We start from the raw sequence: 17,279 nt of genomic DNA on the forward strand, positions 1-17,279 counted from the left end.
GTGGTTTAGAGTGGCAAAGCCTCTGTCTTTGATGGAAGCTTTGCCATTCTGACAGGAGTTTAAGTAATAGCTCTGTCCTTTGTTTTGATGAAGACAACCGCCTTCTGTTGTCAGAAGATTTGCACCTTTCCATAAAATGCACTTAGGCCCTGATGCAATTTCCGATGAAGTCAAGGGGATCTCTCTTGATTTCAGTGCAAACTGGATGAAGATTTCCCTGCAGTAGAGGCAGGTGACTTGTGCGGACGCAATGGCGCGATGCTGTGTGGTGATGCGCTGTCACCTTCCTCTGCCCAGCACCTCTTGGTGTTGGCTCTGTGAGGCTACAAAGAAAGGGATGGCATCATCCTTGCTTTTAATTCAAATTGGTTTTACTGTAAGCCACTTTTTTGTGGTCCTTTCTCAGAAAACCTCCCACTGAAGTTGAGTTGGAGTTTGTCACAGTGTGGAGGTGGATTTGGGCCTGTGCAAAAGGCCAGATGAGAGCTTTGGTGTTCACCCCCCTTTTGTTTTCCCTTCTGCCCCTGTCCTTCCCTCACTGTACTCATAATGTCTGTTGAACTACCTGTGTTGTGGGATGGGAAACCCAAAGACGAGTAGTCCAGGGGAAATGATGAAGATGGAAGAAACAGATGAGCTCATCTTGAGCTTGTCTGACACTGCAGGTGTAAATCCCTTTTAGGCCAGGCTGTGGCAGAACGAGGTGTAGATCAGTTGCTGCTGAGCATCACGTATTCTGGCACCACACACAGCTGTACACACGCTGATGAGCTGCTCCGTTTGCTATTTACAGACTGGTACTTAATGGCTGCTTTTTTTCTCTTCCTTTCTTCCCCTTTGTCCCCATCTCTTTCTGTTCCCTTTCTCGTATGGGATGGCTCTCATAGTACGGGATGATTTCTTTGGTAAGGCGAAGGCCTTTTTTCTTTTTTTTTCTTTTTTTTCTTCTGTTGTTTTTTTTTTGTTTGTTTGTTTTTTAATGTGCATTTTTTCCTAAATTTCCTCCATTCACTCAACATCCCTCCATGTGTCTTGCATTACCTTGGTTTGGTTTTTTTGTTGTGGTATCACCTCTCCAAGAAGCAGGATGCTGCTGGTCAGTAGCGGTGGTTTGGGCATTCTCCTCTGTTTCTTGTAGTTGATTATCCACTTTGATGCTTCACACTGTTTGCCTTGCTATGGGAGGTGGACCATGTAGGATGGGCTCTGTTAGACAGGGTTCAGTCCAGACCTCTCTTCACTTTGCTCCACAACACAAAGGTGTGAAGAGACCTCTTTTTAGGCACTCCACAGTGGGTTTTTTTCCCCATGAGCAGGGCTCTGCCACTACAACCTGCATAAGGTTATCTCATAGCGTCCATTCTATGGCTCTGAGGTGGCTTCATCCATTTATTTATTGCATGACTAGCGCTTCAGACCTCTTGCTTGGTTAAAACATTGGACTGTGACTGTCACACACAAATAAGGTAGAAGAGGATACTGATGGTTGGACACTGTGTGGCTTTTAGTTCTGTCATGAGAGCTCACCCTGTTCACCAGAGTTTGTTTCCCTCCCCAAAAAAGCCACACAGAGGGACAGATGACTCAAGAATGGGAAAGAAAAAGATATAGTCCAAAAAACCTGGGGATGAACTCTTTCCTTTGATGTCCCTCAGCAGCTGTTAAGTCCTTGTGCCATTTTAATATCTTACTGACTAAATATTTATTTGATAATTTGTAGAATCACTAAAAAAACCAAGAAAATCGTTGAATAAATGGATGACTTCTTGTTCTTCCAATCAAGATATGGCGTGCCACAAAAGAAAGGGCTATAAGTCTTTCACCTTTCCAAACGAAAAATACACCTCAGTTTACACTGCAGTTAATGTCTCTCACTTTTTGCTGTTTGCAATATTCTTTTGATACAGCATCCAAAGAACATTGCCTGAAACATCAAAGTGATTAATTATCCACCTACTAATTTTTCAGAAGTTGTTTGAAAATGCTGCTTCTTACTCATTCTTGCTGGGAATTTGCTTTTGCCATCATAAATTCATCCCATTTAACTGTGGGAAGAGGATCTGTATGTTGGAGTGTTGTGTTCTCACTTCTTGTATACTACCATCTTTCTCTAACTTCCATTTACTTCAAGTTTGTGTTGTTTTTATTTTATTGCAAATACTAATTAATCAGCAAATAACAGATCAAGAAAACTGTTGATGTCTTTGCTGTAAAGGAAGAGGTAGTTCAGAGGGCAGGACAAGGAGCACAGACACCAATGGCTGTGAGACTTCTTCATGCTCTGGGACCTGTGGTGAGAAATGAGCTGAAACCCTCAGCACTGTCCCCTGACAGGGAGAAGTCTCTTTGCCTTTAGTTCTCGGGCGGGCTTTATTCCCCCTGTAAGACAGAAGCTGACCCTGAGAGCCAGCAAGTCCCCGGCAGCAGGAAACAATCCAGGTGTGCTTTTGGTCCCTAAATTCCTTTGGTTTTATGAAATACTGAATTTGACCTTCCCTCTTAGCCCCAGATTTTTCAAAGTGCTTGCAACCCAATCTGCGTATTGCAGTTGTCGTACGTTGATGCCCAAGTGCAGCGTGTCTGATATAGATGTTTTCTTGAGTGTGGGTCTTAAGTGGTAGGACCGGGACTTCATATTTTAAACATCTGTGAGAAAGCTGTTAAAGGTAGAGCAATGGACAGTCTAAACTCCTGTTAATTTTTTTCTTTCTGGTGGAAGACTGATAATGGGAATCCTTTCACTTGCATGAAGCTGGTCACAACCATGATCCCAAATCTGGACTGAGAAACACAAAATTTGGCTTACACTAAGAAAGAAAGAAAATCACTCATGTGCAGCTCTGGCCAGCAATTTGGACAGTGTTCTGCTGTCCTCTGTGAAAAACCCATGAACTTCTACCTTCTCTCTGTACAAGTGATGATAGAAAACTGTTGCAATAGCTCAGGGCTGAACCAGGAGTTCCTGACTCCGCTCGCTGGCGTTAGGACAGCTCTCTTCTGTCCCTCTCACGGGGGTCTGTGGAAGCTGGGATACGAAGCTAGGTTTTCATTTGGGCTCTTTACAGAAGGACACGTGGGTGTCTTTGCTTGTGCTGTGTGGTCTTTCAGCAAGAGGCCCTTCACCCTCCACAGCAGGACACAGAAGCCTAGGGAAGCCTAACGAAAGTGATTTATCTTTCTCAAGCGTGAGTCAGGCAGTGCCACACAAACTTCATATTTCTGGGAGAGGAGATGAAAACTGCCTGGCCTTTCTTTTCAGGAATGGGCAAAGAAGTGGGGAATCTGCTCTTGGAGAACTCGCAGCTGCTGGAGACCAAGTAAGGAATGGTTGTGTGCTCTGACCTGCCTGCCTGTTTATAAGTGAGATGCTCTGAAGTAGGTCTTACCCAGAACTCCTGCCTCACAGGGGCTTGCTCACTTGTCTGACAGTTTCTCTTGAATACTTGTTGTTCCTTCAAATGTAGAAAAGGAATTGCTCTCCTGTGCAACTTTCCTGTTACCTTTTGCCGGCACTTGGGTGAGGTCTCTGGGCATGTGCTGGTGGGATCTGATCCCAGCTGAAATCAATGGCAAGCTTTGAACTTCAGAGGGAATCTAGATGTGGGTCTGAGCCTCTGTGAGGGTATTGCTGTTTATAAGCTTTTATTTGCAAGGTTTGCTATTTGGAAAGACAATTTTCATACTATTGAGAAGAGTTTTTAAAGATTTAATAGTTGATAAGGGAGAAACAGACAATGTAATGGACTTATTTTTTGAGAAAGGCTGGCAAACCAGATACTAAGCAAAGCAGCCAGGAAGAGGAAAGCAAAGTGCTCCTAGGGTAGAGTTGGAGAACTTACTATAGGAAGCTGCTGATTTTAAAGATGTTAAGGTATTTTAGAGCTGATTGGAAGTGCTTATTTATATCTCCATCATCCACAATTATCCACAATTACAGATAATAGCAGTTCTGAAAGGCATGTTTCAGATCTTCGTTCTGTTAAAAATAGTTTTGAACCTTATGCAGATGCCAGGTTACCATACACCTGCCTTTCTGCAGTATTCTGCCATCTTCGTAAGGAGACCTTGGTCTGTCAGTCAGGATGCAGGACTGGACAAACCTCCTGACCAGTTGTGGTGATTTACGGTTGGACTCAGTGATCTTAAAGGTCTTTTCCAACCTAAATGTTTCTATGATTTCCATGTTCTTCTGCAGCTCCTTCTTGCCAAAATCTACTTTTCCATGAGTTATAGCTGGACTGATTTGTTTAAATACACGCGTTTCAACTCTCCTTGTAGTGCCTGTGACTTTAGTTTCAGGTCTCTCTTATGGACAGCTGCTGGTTTTGGGCATTTTTGCTTATTGTCCCTTTCACACCTTTAAGAAATGCTTTGAACGTTGTGAAGAATGATTTGATTGCCAAGGTGGACCAGCTGTCTGGAGAGCAAGAAGTGCTGAAGGGAGAGCTGGAAGCAGCAAAACAGGCCAAAGCCAAAATGGAAACCAGAGTCAAGGAGCTGGAGGAGGAGCTGAAAAGGTGAGTGATTCACACCCTGCCGCAGGAGCTGGGAGCATGCGAGCGATAAGCCCTCCTCCTCTGTTAGTTTTGCTGTTTCTGTCACGGAGGTCAGCGTTGGAATTCAAAGGTAATTCAAGGCTGATGATAGGTGGCTGAGATATTTTTAGTGTTATGTTGTTTTTGTTGGACTAGGACATATTATTGAATGTCGGAAAACCTGCAGAATTTACCTCCCCAGGACTAGGATTCTGCAGCAGCAACTGCAAATCCAGGCTCCCTGGAGGGAAGTCTTCAGAGTTTCAATCTGCAGTTTGAAACAGAAAAAAGGAGAAGGGATGGGAATTTCAAAACCAATAGCTTTGAAGGAAACTGTCAAGAGCACTGTCAAGAGCTTTATCCTTGCAGCAGCCAAGACAGCTCTGAAAGGGATGAATGCCCATTCATTTAATGAAAGAGCTAATACAAACTCCCACAAACAATATTTAAATGTCAGTATTGTTAATTGTTTCATTGTTCATGTTAAGAATGAGAAAAGGCAGAAGAGATGTTAAAGTCCCATGCAAGTAGCATGTGGTGAGATAACACTATATTTTCCATTCAAACTAGAGAAAGTGAAGCCTGAATAGCTAGCAAAGCCTGTGATAATTTCATGTCCTTAAAACCAAAGATGACCCGCAGGGCTCAAAGCAGCAGAATTATATTTCGACTAGCTGTGCATTGCACTGTGGTATCAGTTCAGAGAACAGTGCTTATTTTGCAGCTGGAATTTGGAAGGTTGCCCCTGTAATCTGAGTGCAGAATCACCAAAATTAACACAGATTGGTCTCTTCATTGTTCAAAATGTGTGAAATAGAAGTAGTCTCACAGCAGTGGAAATAGGTCTGATTTTTTTTTTTTAAATGCTTTTTTAGTCTCATATGTAATATATATAATATGTATAATATATTATATATATTATACAGTAGGGACATGGACTTTTAACTGGCAAGTGTGAGTTTTTAGGAGATGGAGGCAGCAATTATTTTTTCTGCAGTGTCTTTGCTGTTAATAAAAGTGCTTGTAATTCAAATGGGACTGCACCGCAGTATGGAGGTTAAAGAAATTAAAGGCACTCAGATAAATACTTTAAATATTTTATTAACACACATTTGGTGTTCTCTTCTTTACCATTATGGCAGACCGTCCTTCACAGTTGAGACTTTTCACTGCACTGAAAGTAGAAGTAGCCCAAAAGAACATAAGCCAGCATTTTCACTGCTGATAAAGGCTTGGTTTTCCCATGATTCAGATCTCATCAAACATTTGAACATAGATTATTGCTCTGAAATAGAAATGGGCTGGTCCATTCCAGTGGTCTGTATTTTGATGCTGACATCAAATATTCCAAATAAATGGTGTGATGTTGGTGAAGCTGTTCAGAGTAACATGCTGCAAAAAGGAAGGAAAAATAACTTGCACACTTAGGCTGTAGTTTCAAAATGTTTCCTTGTGATGCATGCAGACAGACCTTCCCAAAGATGCTTCTCCTTCCAGAACACCGCAGGGCCACCCCTGGTATCACTTGCTGGTTTGATGCTTTTCTTCCTGTTTCCTAGGGTGAAATCTGAAGCGATCGTTGCCCGACGAGAACCCAAAGAGGAGGTGGAGGATGTAAGCAGCTATCTCTGTACAGAATTGGTATATTACATTACTAAAATGCCTGCGGGGAGAGGGGGTCTATATACTTACTCTATCTTTCTTCATATATCTGGGTCCTGAGATGCAGATTGATCTTTGTTAACAATGAGGGCAGCTGCACGTTTTTGCTGATGAGCTTTGCTAATAGATGCTGTGAGATTACCTCTTCATATGACTTTCAAACCATAGTTTGGCACAGATATGCACTGACACAAGTAGCAATTACCGTGCACAATGTGATTTCTGTAGAACTGTGTCTGAGCAGTGTCCCGCTCAGCATCTTCCTGTTTTATCTAGGTCTCCCTAATTTTTGAAGTAGAGGCTTTTCAACAAAGCCGAGCTGTAGGGAAAAAAAAAAACAAAAACAAAAAAACAAGACAAACCAAACTGGTAGCAGAGATTTTACCTGTAAATATCACTTTGCTGGGACAGGAAATTAGATACATTTCTTTTCAGTATCACTGTGAGTAGAAGATATTGGAGCAGGTTCAATTCTATCCTAATTTTATTGACTTAACTGGGGTGAACTTGTTTTGTTGAGAATTTGGGCAGATAAGAAAGTTTTCAAGTTGCACCCATGAAATGCTCAAGAGTACTGGATTTCTTTTAAGCTGAACTGGCAGGAGGTCTGGTTTTTTAAATAACAAAAAATGTTTGTAAAATTATTCTTTATTTATATGCTTCTTGCTTTGACTGGTCATACTTGTTTATTCCAAGCCCAGGGAGGCTGTAGAGGGACTCGGTTAATTTGCGCTATTTCAGCTCTCAGTACTCACCACACAGGCTGAGTTTGGGAATTGCCACAGTTCAGGCACAACCTGCTGCCACTGCCTGGTAATGAGCTCCCAAAATCCTACAATTTCTTTTTGGGCAGGTGTTTTCCCCATCTTGTTTTCCACTCCTCAAAAGAGACAGACAGAATCTCATTTCTGTTGCCTCCAAACCCAAAGCCACATGTGCCCTCATTGGAAGGCCAGGTTGTATCACCAAAGTGGAAAAGGCCTTTCTTTAGTTTCTTGTGCCCTACACCTTTATCAATGTGTATTAACAGAACATCTCCTTCCTAGTCCCCTTGAGGGGACAGGTGGCATTATGTGGTGCTCCTTGCTGCTTGTGGCTGGATTTACTAATGGACTAAAATTTTGGTTTCCAAACTTCTGGACCAACGGACCACTTTCAACTCTCAGGATTCCTTGCAGACTATCAAAACACCTTGCTGACAATAGTCCCTGGGTGGGTTTTCAGTTTGGTGGTGGTTCTAATTCTAATGTCCATGGGTTTGCCAAACACCCCAGAGGTCCATGGGCCATAGTTTGGAGATCACTAGTCTAGAATTAGCACCTCATACGCGGAAGGACAGCTAACAAATATGTCTTTCTGTCTCCTGACTTGTCCTGTACTAACATCAATCCCCTTCCATCTTTTGTTGGCTGAAGCAGTGCTCCTCCCCCCTGCAGGACAACATTCCCATAGCCCAGCGCCGCCGCTTCACCCGCGTGGAAATGGCTCGGGTTCTGATGGAGCGCAATCAATACAAGGAGAGGTTGATGGAGCTCCAGGAGGCTGTCAGGTGGACAGAGATGATCAGGTGAGTCCTGAGCGGTGGTGAACATTTGCTATTTAGGACAGAACCTGGCCGTGTTTGACCTTGTGGTTGATAGAAACCCTACTGAGATACGGCTTGAGAAGTGCTGGAAGTTTTCCAGACTGTAGATGCTTCTCTCCTAATGCCTGATACTTTTATTCCAGAGCGTGGGCTGCAAATCTCGAGTTACCATCATTATTTGGAGACAAGGGGCAGTTGCTTGTCTTGCTTGTTTCTTGTGTGCTAATTAAGCTAGGAGAAGCTGCAGGGCATAGGATTGCTTGTAATTAATTCTGAGGGCTGTGACTTGAAATGAATATAGTGCTGGGGTTTGTAGTTACCAGGCTAGAACTGTGGTAATGATAATGTTGCAGGGAGCTGATAAAACTTCCAGTTGAACAAACTTACTTGCACTTCGTTTCAGTTTTGAAACATGAAATGATTGGGTGTGCTTACATTAAAGAGCAGCGCATATCAATTCCTCTGTTGTGTTTTGAAATGCGTTAGAATGGATTCTGAGTTTTGACATGGCTTCCTTGATGGAAGTGGCCTGCTGGTTGGCAGAAACTTGGGTAAGAGAAGCTGAAATTAATTTGCTTCTGCTATCTTTATCCTTAGAGCTTCCCGTGAGCACCCATCTGTTCAGGAGAAGAAGAAATCCACCATTTGGCAGTTGTAAGTTCTTTGATAGTTTGTTTAAGAAAAGGGGAAGCGTTGCCATGTCTACTTCAGACAGCAGCTTACAGACTTTGACATTAATGAAACGTCAACTAAACGTGTTGTTAGCTGAACCCTTTTGCCTTCAAGGTCTTCCTTTGCTCTTAGTGAAATTAAAATCAGATCTGAACATCCACGTTGGTTTTGTTCTGCAAGCTGAAAAATAGCAAGTACCTTGGAAGAGGAACATACATACACTCACAATCAGTTTTAATAAAGAACTGTTTTCAGAAAGTATCTCTTTGTGGAAGCTGAAAACACCTTATGTCAATTAAACTGAGGACTTAGCTCTATGTTTGAAGTAGGGCAGTTTTCATGAAGGGCTTACAGCCTCTGATTACTTACCTGTTGCTTCCCTGTTGTGAATCAACGGTGTGCTGTGTCCCCAGGCACCTTTTAGCTTATTTCTTGGCTTTTTTCTGTCCCTAGCTTCAGCCGTCTGTTCAGTTCTTCCTCCAGTCCCCCACCAGCAAAGAGGACCTACCCGTCAGTGAACATCCACTACAAGTCTCCAACCACAGCAGGGTTCAGCCAGCGCCGCAGTCACACCATGTGCCAGATCTCCTCCGGCAGCCGCACGCTGGAGTTCTTCCCTGACGAGTGAGTCGCGTGCTGAGTGCCCAGCCAGCTCTCCCTGCAGCTCTCCCAGATAGCAGCTTTTCTTAAAATAAGCTTTTTTCTACTTTTTAAAAAGTCTGTGTGGTGTTAATATGTTTCTGTCACTAGTGGTTTCTCTCTCTGATCTTTCACTCGTTAACTATCACATGGATGGGCTCAGCAAACTTCGTCCTCCCAAGCCCATCACTGCTGTGGCTTTCTAGGCTATGATGGTTCATCAGGTACCACTGTAGGCTTGAGTTGGCCTCACCCCTGGTTCTGCACTTGTGTTTGCAGACTGCGTGATAGACTGAAGTAGGACTTTTGTGGGAGAGTGTGATGGCAGCGTTAGGACAGTGAGATGGAGTGTCTTGCCCAACCCTCCTGACAAGGAGATTAGAAGTTCTCTCAACAGCACATTTAGGTCACAATATGTGGTTTTAATCTTAACAGTGCTAAAAAGAGCCTCTGAAGTGTTGCTACTGTAGAATCTTCTCCCTAGCCTTTATCTCTCTGGCATGAAGGGATAAAACTCTTCTGTGCTTTACCTGATGTCAGAATGCATGTGTTCTACCACGGCGAGGTTGTACAGTTTCCTATGTGGTATGATTTTGTGGAAAGACTTTGGAGAGTGTCATGGTAAAATATTAGAACTTCAGCAATAAGGAGGATTTGTTGGAAAGGTGCCAGATCAGGAGAAGAGAGATTGTCTTTAAAAGGGGAAATGTGGATTTTATAGGTACTGCCTCGCTTTATTCTGTTCTTTTTATCTGCTTACAATATCATAGTCACTATGTGGTGTCTGAGTGCTTTCAGCAGTGCATTACACGATGTGACTAACCACTGTCAGAAGTTGTTTGTTCTCTCATCCTCTCCCCAGGGGCTGAAGCACGTGCAGGGAAATGTTTTGTTTTAGCAGGAGGTTGTTTTTATTTTAAGTGTATGCGCCATTATGTGTGTGCATGTGTGTGTAGGTGTTTTTGTTGTGGACTGGATTTTTTGCTGATGCTTGTACCTTGGAATGATACTTTAAAAACCTACTGAGAGCTGGAACTGGTATTCAAACAGCCTTTGTTTATATTAAAACATATCTTAAAAGCTCACAGATCAATTTTTCTTTTAACCTTTGCCAGTGTAAAGCTGGAGTTGTTCCAGCTTGAAACCAGCAGTTTCAACAGCAGTTAGTACGTATTTTCCTTGTCAGCAAAGAAAGCTTTGAAATGGACAGAAAAACAAATAGTTGACTATAATGAAGAAGGGAAGAACTCAAAATGTCTTCCTGATGGAGACATTAGATCATTAAATTTTAACAGCTAAGCAAAAATTGTTGTAATCTCGTAGATTCATAGGTCTTATGGAAGGTTGATTCCCTGTTTGTGAAGGGCTCTTGGAGCATTGAAGAGGAGACGACAATGATTTGTCCTGTCGCATCGCTCGGGTAACGGAGCTGCAGGTTAGGGATTCCTTTGCCTGCTTCTTAGCAGTGTTTTTCTCTCTCTGATTTCCTACATCTGTTTTCAAAGATGGATTTGGTTTGCTTCGTGTTTCTTCCCTGTGTTACTGCAACACTCCCTTAACCTCCAGCTTCTGTTTTTAACCAGAGATTGAGAAGTAACGCTGGTGCTTCTCTCCTCAGTGACTGCACGTCCTCAGCACGTCGCGAGCAGAAGCGGGAGCAGTACCGCCAGGTGCGGGAGCACGTGCGGAACGACGACGGGCGGTTGCAGGCCTGTGGCTGGAGCCTCCCTGCCAAGTACAAGCAGGTAGGGACCGCCCTCCGGACAGGCTGAGGGGACATCGTCCCTCACAGTGAAACCTGTGAGGACCTAACTCTCCCACTGGTAGCCTTACCCTTAGTCCTGAAATATTTCATTTATAGGTATCATATGCGTGTTTTATGATAATTGGATTAATCTTTCCTATATGTTCACCAAAGTCAATGGAGGGGGCATTCCTCTGCATGCAGAGTGCTGAAAGAACCTGTCCTAAACCAAAAGTAATTCGTCTTTGTCCAGAGCCCAGTATGTGTTTTTATTTCTGTGTCATCTAATGTTCACATTCAATTATATATTTCATTTATACCCTGAGAACTTTACCAATCATTTAATATAAAAATGAAATGCAGCGCAGTTTGCTTCTACTTCTCCCCAGCAGTAACACAAGATCAGATGCCATCATCCTCATTTCTTAGCCTGTAACTCATTGAACTGGTCAAAGACGACCTGAAAGGAAGGCGTCTTGCAGTGTGGCTTGAAAGTGGATGAGTTTCAGGCCATGGTGGAAGGGAACACCAGTGTTCTGACTTCTTTCCTCTTAACAGCCCTTTCTCCATCAGCAACGCAGTGTATAGCCTCTGCTGAGCAGAGCTGGGGCACCGTGTCACAGGGAGAGGGGCAGTGTCTTGTGTGGGCTGCTCGCAGCCCTGTAGGGACTCTGTTTCACACAAGATGTGAGGTGAAGCCTCAGCTGCACCCATCTCTGAGGCTAGTAAGTTGGGTTCTGCCACGTCGGTGTGATCTCTCACGTCATGATCTGGTGTTCACAGCTTTCTACTGTTCTTTTTCGTCTTCTCTTCCCACCCCAGCTGAGTCCCAATGGTGGTCAGGAAGACACTCGCATGAAAAACGTCCCTGTGCCTGTATATTGTCGTCCACTAGTAGAGAAGGACCCAACCATGAAGGTACGTTGTGTCTGCATTCCATTCCCGTTCAGCAAGGGGACAGGGAATAGCAAACAATTTTGGTTGCTGAATGTGCAATTTTTACAGCAATCTATAATTTTTTTTACATTATATATTCAAAATTCTCTCTTCTGCTTTCTTTTTTGAATGGTCATTTCTAGAATACGTAGGGAAAAGTACCCCTTTCTGTAAGGACGTAATTCTCTGCTGATTCTGGTTACCAGGTCCTATGCTTCTGTCTTACATATTACACTTTTCTGAGACAACTCTTATATCAGCAACATTTTATGCTTATAAGGCTTTCACTAAGACTCCTATGGGTATAATACAAAACAATGTAAAATTCATGAAAACAAGCAGGTGAAAGTAAAGATGCGTTTTGTCATTCATTTTAAGTTTCCGTCATTGATGGAGATTCACTGGTAATGGGCCAAAATAATCTAGAGCAGACTTTTGTGAAGCTGTGTCTATCAATAGTGGAATATTTCGAGTAGAACTGCAGTTGAGAATGGATGGTCGTCTCTCTGCGGGTAGCACATTTGTCTGCTGTAATTAGTTGTTTTGAGATAGGTAGTTTGTCATTAAGTTTATTCAGAGCTGATTTTTAGAATGTCATTGTGATGTTTAAATGGTAAGAAAATTCTTACACTGTTGTTTGTAGAAGGTTGGTGTGATCTTTAGATAATATTCAGCATCTTTCCTTTATGATTTTGGGTGAATGCAGTATTTGTTTCTGTAGCCCTGTGCCCAGGATGTGGTGTATTTCTTTCTCTCCACACTTGTTACACAAGGAGCTAAAACAGCAGAATTTTTTTTCCTTTTCCTTTTTTTTTTTAACTTCATTTTTTGCTGTCTTAGTTCTTTAAATAGCTCTCTAAGATTGGATAAACACTGATTTTTGGGCAAAGGAGTATGTGAGGAAGCAGAAGAGCACAAGTGGTGCGAGGAGGACGGGAGTGCACTGAATGTGGATCCTCAGGCATGCAGCCACTGCCAGTTTTGGCTGAGCAGTCATGCTCCTTATACTCCAGCCTAGTGATATCTGCCATGTCCTGCATGCTCTGCTACCAAGACTTAGGAACACCAGAGTCAGAAAAACGGGAGGACATTTCATAATCCTGTTTTCAGTTATGCACCTGATTTATTATCTTTATTTTCTTTAAATTTGTGAGTCACATTTGTTAAAACAGTGGGGGTTTTTTACTAGGTTACAAGAGGAAGCTATCTTACCTCCATCAAATCTGACTGTCTCCTAGTAGGAATCAACAAGATCTGTTGTTTACAAGTAAATATTTTAGATGTTTGACATGTGTCCACAGTTCTCTGCAAAGGTGCCTGAATTTCAAGAGACCCTGGAGCATACAGAGTTCTTGGTTTAAGATTCCTGTTTCTGTTACTTAGCTGTGGTGTGCGGCTGGAGTCAATCTCACGGGATGGAGACCTTTAGAGCCGGAGTCTGGGAACGCACAGAAACTGGATCCTGGACGTGATCCCCTCACCTGCGATAGGGAAGTGGAAGGCGAGAACAACAAAAGTAACCATACCTCTCCTGAAAAGAAAAAGGTCAGAAAAGAAAGTGTGTGTTTGTTTTCCTCCAGTGTTTTTTCTCATTCCATCCTTGACAAGCCCCCCTCTCTCAATACCTTTGTACTATGATATATAATGCTCTAACTTGTACTTCTGAGACATTGTCTTGTGCAGCAGGGTTCTGGTGTTCTGGCTCTTCAGTAACTTTTATGTGTGATTTGGGATAAATCACCCAGGATAAAATTTTCCAACTCCTGCTGTTGTGACATTTAGAATTTTGAAAAACAATCCTGATAATAAGTGTAATTAGGTGCTTGATGAGGTTGCTAGGAAGTTTATGGAGTCCTCATCACTGTAAACTAAAAATAAATTCAGGCAAAGCTTTGTTAAAAAGAACAGAGACATAGCAGAGTCCATGAGTCCATTTGGTGCAGAAGTTGAAGCTCTTGAGATTTATTCCACCTTTGTTTTTTAATAGTGCTTAGTGTTAGGGTTTTTTTTTAAGAAACAAGCTGTAATTTGCAGATAATAATACAACATTTTATCCTTTCTGGTTTGTGGGTGTTTTTTCCACACTGTGTTACACTGCTGCCCTGTAGTCTTCTGAGATGAGCTTGCTTAAGCTGGCAGGTCAAGTGCATCCCAGCTGTGTGGTGTTCTGTCTAAAGTGAATGTTCAGTGATACATTAGTCAGACATCGCAGAAGGGAGACTACTGGCCAAACTCCTCTTGCCCTAAGGAGCCAGACAGGCTTTGTGGCTGGTGTTCCAGATACTAGTGTGGTAACGTGAACGAAATTTTCATAGCTGATATTGCTTACGTGCATCAGCTAGGAAGACACTTCACTCTTTGAAGTCGGCATTGTGGTCTTTGCATGTGTAAATGTTGCCAAGCGCTAATATGTGCAGTCTGATCTGAGGGGAGCACTGATCCTGCCCATGTGTTTGCTCTCCTGAAGGCAAAGGAGCTCCATGAAATGGATGCCACATCCAGTCGTGTCTGGATCCTCACCAGTACACTGTCAACAAGTAAAGTTGTCATTATTGATGCCAATCAGCCTGGCACAGTGGTGGACCAGTTCACTGTCTGCAATGCTCATGTGCTCTGCATCTCCAGCATCCCTGGTAAGTGGGGCCCAGGTGCACTGGCTGTGACCTGCACAGGGTCACCCGCTCCACCGAGGAGTGACAAATGTAGTGTCCTCACTTCAGAACTAACCCTTGGACTCTGCTGCATTTGGTAATTTTCCCTCAGAGCCATGACTCAGACCTTGCCTTCTTGTAGGACCTTTCCACAGAGATCCCTTACTGTTGAATATTTAGCAAGTGGTTCCTTTGGCACATAAGAGATGGTTTTGGGGAGCAAGAGTGAGCCTTGCCCAGGTTTGGGAGGGCTCTGTAGCCAGCCTGAATGTTGATGCTGCATTTCAGTTAGCGGTGACAGCTGGATTTATGGGACAATCTGTTCTTTGCCCTTCAGCGGCCAGTGAGAGTGATTATCCTCCAGGCGAGATCTTTCTGGAGGGAGATGTAAATCCTGAAGAGTCATCTGGAACGGATGGTGTCTTGGCAGGAATCACTCTGGTGGGCTGTGCAACCCGCTGCAATGTGCCACGAAGCAACTGTTCCTCACGTGGTGACACACCTGTGCTGGACAAGGGACAGAGTGAGTTTTGGGACATAAAACTTAATGGCAGTCCAGTTATAGGTAGCCCTGTGTGAGCTTACGGTCTTACAGCTGTCCTGTCCCTGAGTTAACTACTTCAGAGGCCTCAAGAAGTTTCTTGATGTGGCACAGGAAGAGGAAAGGCCCTTTTGGTATGTTTCTCTTCAGAGCCCTCCTTTTCTCTTCGAGTGATCCACATCCTGTAGCCTGGTTGTGGGGACCATACCGCAGAGTATTTTGGAAAAGTGATATGTTTTCTCTGCTATAATTGCTTCTGTTCTCTTTGCTTTCTGCTGTGAACCATGATTTCTTGTGAAGTCGGTTAAGCCCATATGAAAACCTTGCTGACTCCATACTGCAGTGGGCAGCCCTGGACAGCTGCTCTTTTGCTCATTACAGACTGTGCCTCACTTTAAAATAGCCTCTGTTCCCTATCCAAGCGGAAAACATTGGATGATCTGCTGTCTGTGGTACAGGCTCAGGGCTTGACTGAATTCAGCAAGGAAGGACAAATTAAAAAGCTGACAGCCTGTTTTCTGTACAGCTAACTTACCAGCTCATTCTCCAATATGTCTCACACTGTTCTTTGCCTCTTAGGTGAGGTTGCTGCTGTCTGCAATGGGAAGATCAACCAGTCCCAATCTACTGAGGAGGCAACAGAAGCTACGGAGGTACCGGAGAACGGTACAAGTGAGGCAGAGCCTGCTCAGGCCCGGCCTGGGCCCCTCACGGAGCACGTGTTTACAGATCCAGTCCCTGCACAGGCACCTCTCGGGCAGAATGGGTAGGAAGTCTGGGGCCAAAGTGCCAGTTCAGTTATTTATCAGCTCTGTTTTCATAAGCTTTATGATATGAGAACCAGCCTGATATTCTGATAAAGTGTCAAACTTTTTTCAGGTTTGTGCCCAAACAATATTGCAGCTGGGATGATAGGCAGAGAAAGAAATGAAATTAAAATAAACATGGTTCAACCTGCAGCAGACTGTGTCAGCTGTTTAAGTGCAAATACTTGATCTCTCAGCATGAATTTAGACCTGCTGTTAATACAGATCTTTCAAAGTACATGGACACTTAATTTTCTTGCTGAAGGAGCTAGAATTATTTATTCTAGTAGTACCTCTAATGTGCTCTAAAGATAATGAAGAAAGCATATTCTCCACCCAAAAATTCTTAAGATAAATTAGTCTGATGTGGTAGCCTGAGGAGCAAGGTGGAAGTCTTGGATAGAAATTGTTCCTAAATGACTGAGTTGTTCTAAGTTGTTTCTGTTGAAGTTGAAAATGAACAGAGAAATTATTGTTTATATAGTAGTACTGCCAAATACTAAGTTAAGCTCATAGATTTGAAGTACTTTGTATTGGTGGGGAAAAAAGGAAGATTGCAGATTCAGGAGTCAAGCATTAAAAAACACTGACCAGAAGGAAGCAATTTATGTATACAAGTGCCCTCATCTGCTTGTGAGTGCCAGACTGTGAGCTCAGATGTGCATTCTGTGCATTGCTGCTAATAAAAGCCTCTGACAGTGTTCTTCTGCCTCTTCAGGGAGAATGGGCAGCCGAAGGTGGAGTCAAGCACAACACTGCCAGACCAGGAGTTGAACGGGGATGCTGCTGGGACTTGCACCAGTGCTGCCCCCACCATGTGGCTGGGAGCACAGAATGGCTGGTGAGTTCCCCATGGGCTGGTAGGTCTCTCTCTCACCTCCATTCCCCTCTGGACACCACTTGTCATGTCCCCACACCTTTACTTCACTTCTTGTTTCTGGGGTAGTTTTTCATTGCTCATCGTTGTTCTGAGCCCTCTGCTCATCGCAGGCACGAGGATTTAACCTCGCTTTCTTACCTAACCTCCACCGTCCCCACCAGAAGAAAAGACTCAAGCCTAGTCAGGCTGAAGGTGTGGGGCCTTGCTGCTAACCCTCCCAATTTGTCCTTTCTCGCAGGCTTTATGTGCACTCAGCTGTATCCAACTGGAAGAAGTGTCTGCACTCAATAAAGCTGAAGGACTCTGTACTGAGTCTAGTGTAAGTGTGCATGCCAGGGGATGCTGAAGGACAAGGTTCAGTGCCTAAGCAATATTTTAGATGGGGGTAGCAGCTCTCTGTTAGTGGTCTTTTTCTTTGCTCTTTTAATTGTGTTGGTTTGTGAGGAGGGTTTCCCAAGGTGTTTGTTACTGGAAAACCTCATACTGAGTCATTTTTCTGCTCAACTGCAGACTGGACCCCATTCAGTGAATAAGGTGGTGAATGAGATTAGTAGTATCAGGAGATAAGTGGGGAGGAGAAAGGCAAAATTTCACTGGGGTTTTAATTAGGTGGAATTTGTTGAAATTG

At 43.4% G+C, this 17,279-nt stretch overlaps 1 protein-coding gene across 27 annotated transcripts in view; it reads left to right on the top strand.

Annotated features, from left to right (window-relative positions):
* MAPK8IP3 (mitogen-activated protein kinase 8 interacting protein 3) overlaps window positions 1–17,279 on the top strand; it is a 59,032-nt gene that overhangs the window by 32,540 nt on the left and 9,213 nt on the right. For 8 of the 27 annotated variants that reach the window (XM_071815217.1, XM_071815227.1, XM_071815219.1 and 5 more), the window contains 15 exons: window positions 888–905; window positions 3,260–3,317; window positions 4,365–4,517; window positions 6,095–6,176; window positions 7,613–7,764; window positions 8,380–8,436; window positions 8,908–9,078; window positions 10,712–10,838; window positions 11,660–11,755; window positions 13,157–13,318; window positions 14,241–14,406; window positions 14,762–14,947; window positions 15,545–15,731; window positions 16,490–16,612; window positions 16,890–16,970. In XM_071815217.1, the coding sequence (XP_071671318.1) occupies window positions 888–905; window positions 3,260–3,317; window positions 4,365–4,517; window positions 6,095–6,176; window positions 7,613–7,764; window positions 8,380–8,436; window positions 8,908–9,078; window positions 10,712–10,838; window positions 11,660–11,755; window positions 13,157–13,318; window positions 14,241–14,406; window positions 14,762–14,947; window positions 15,545–15,731; window positions 16,490–16,612; window positions 16,890–16,970 (1,819 nt within the window). The remainder of the gene's footprint in view (window positions 1–887; window positions 906–3,259; window positions 3,318–4,364; window positions 4,518–6,094; window positions 6,177–7,612; window positions 7,765–8,379; window positions 8,437–8,907; window positions 9,079–10,711; window positions 10,839–11,659; window positions 11,756–13,156; window positions 13,319–14,240; window positions 14,407–14,761; window positions 14,948–15,544; window positions 15,732–16,489; window positions 16,613–16,889; window positions 16,971–17,279) is intronic. The other 19 variants (XM_071815231.1, XM_071815232.1, XM_071815237.1 and 16 more) reach the window with 9 other exon arrangements.

Source organism: Patagioenas fasciata, chromosome 15, assembly GCF_037038585.1.
Source record: "Patagioenas fasciata isolate bPatFas1 chromosome 15, bPatFas1.hap1, whole genome shotgun sequence".
Taxonomy (NCBI): Eukaryota; Metazoa; Chordata; class Aves; order Columbiformes; family Columbidae; genus Patagioenas; species Patagioenas fasciata.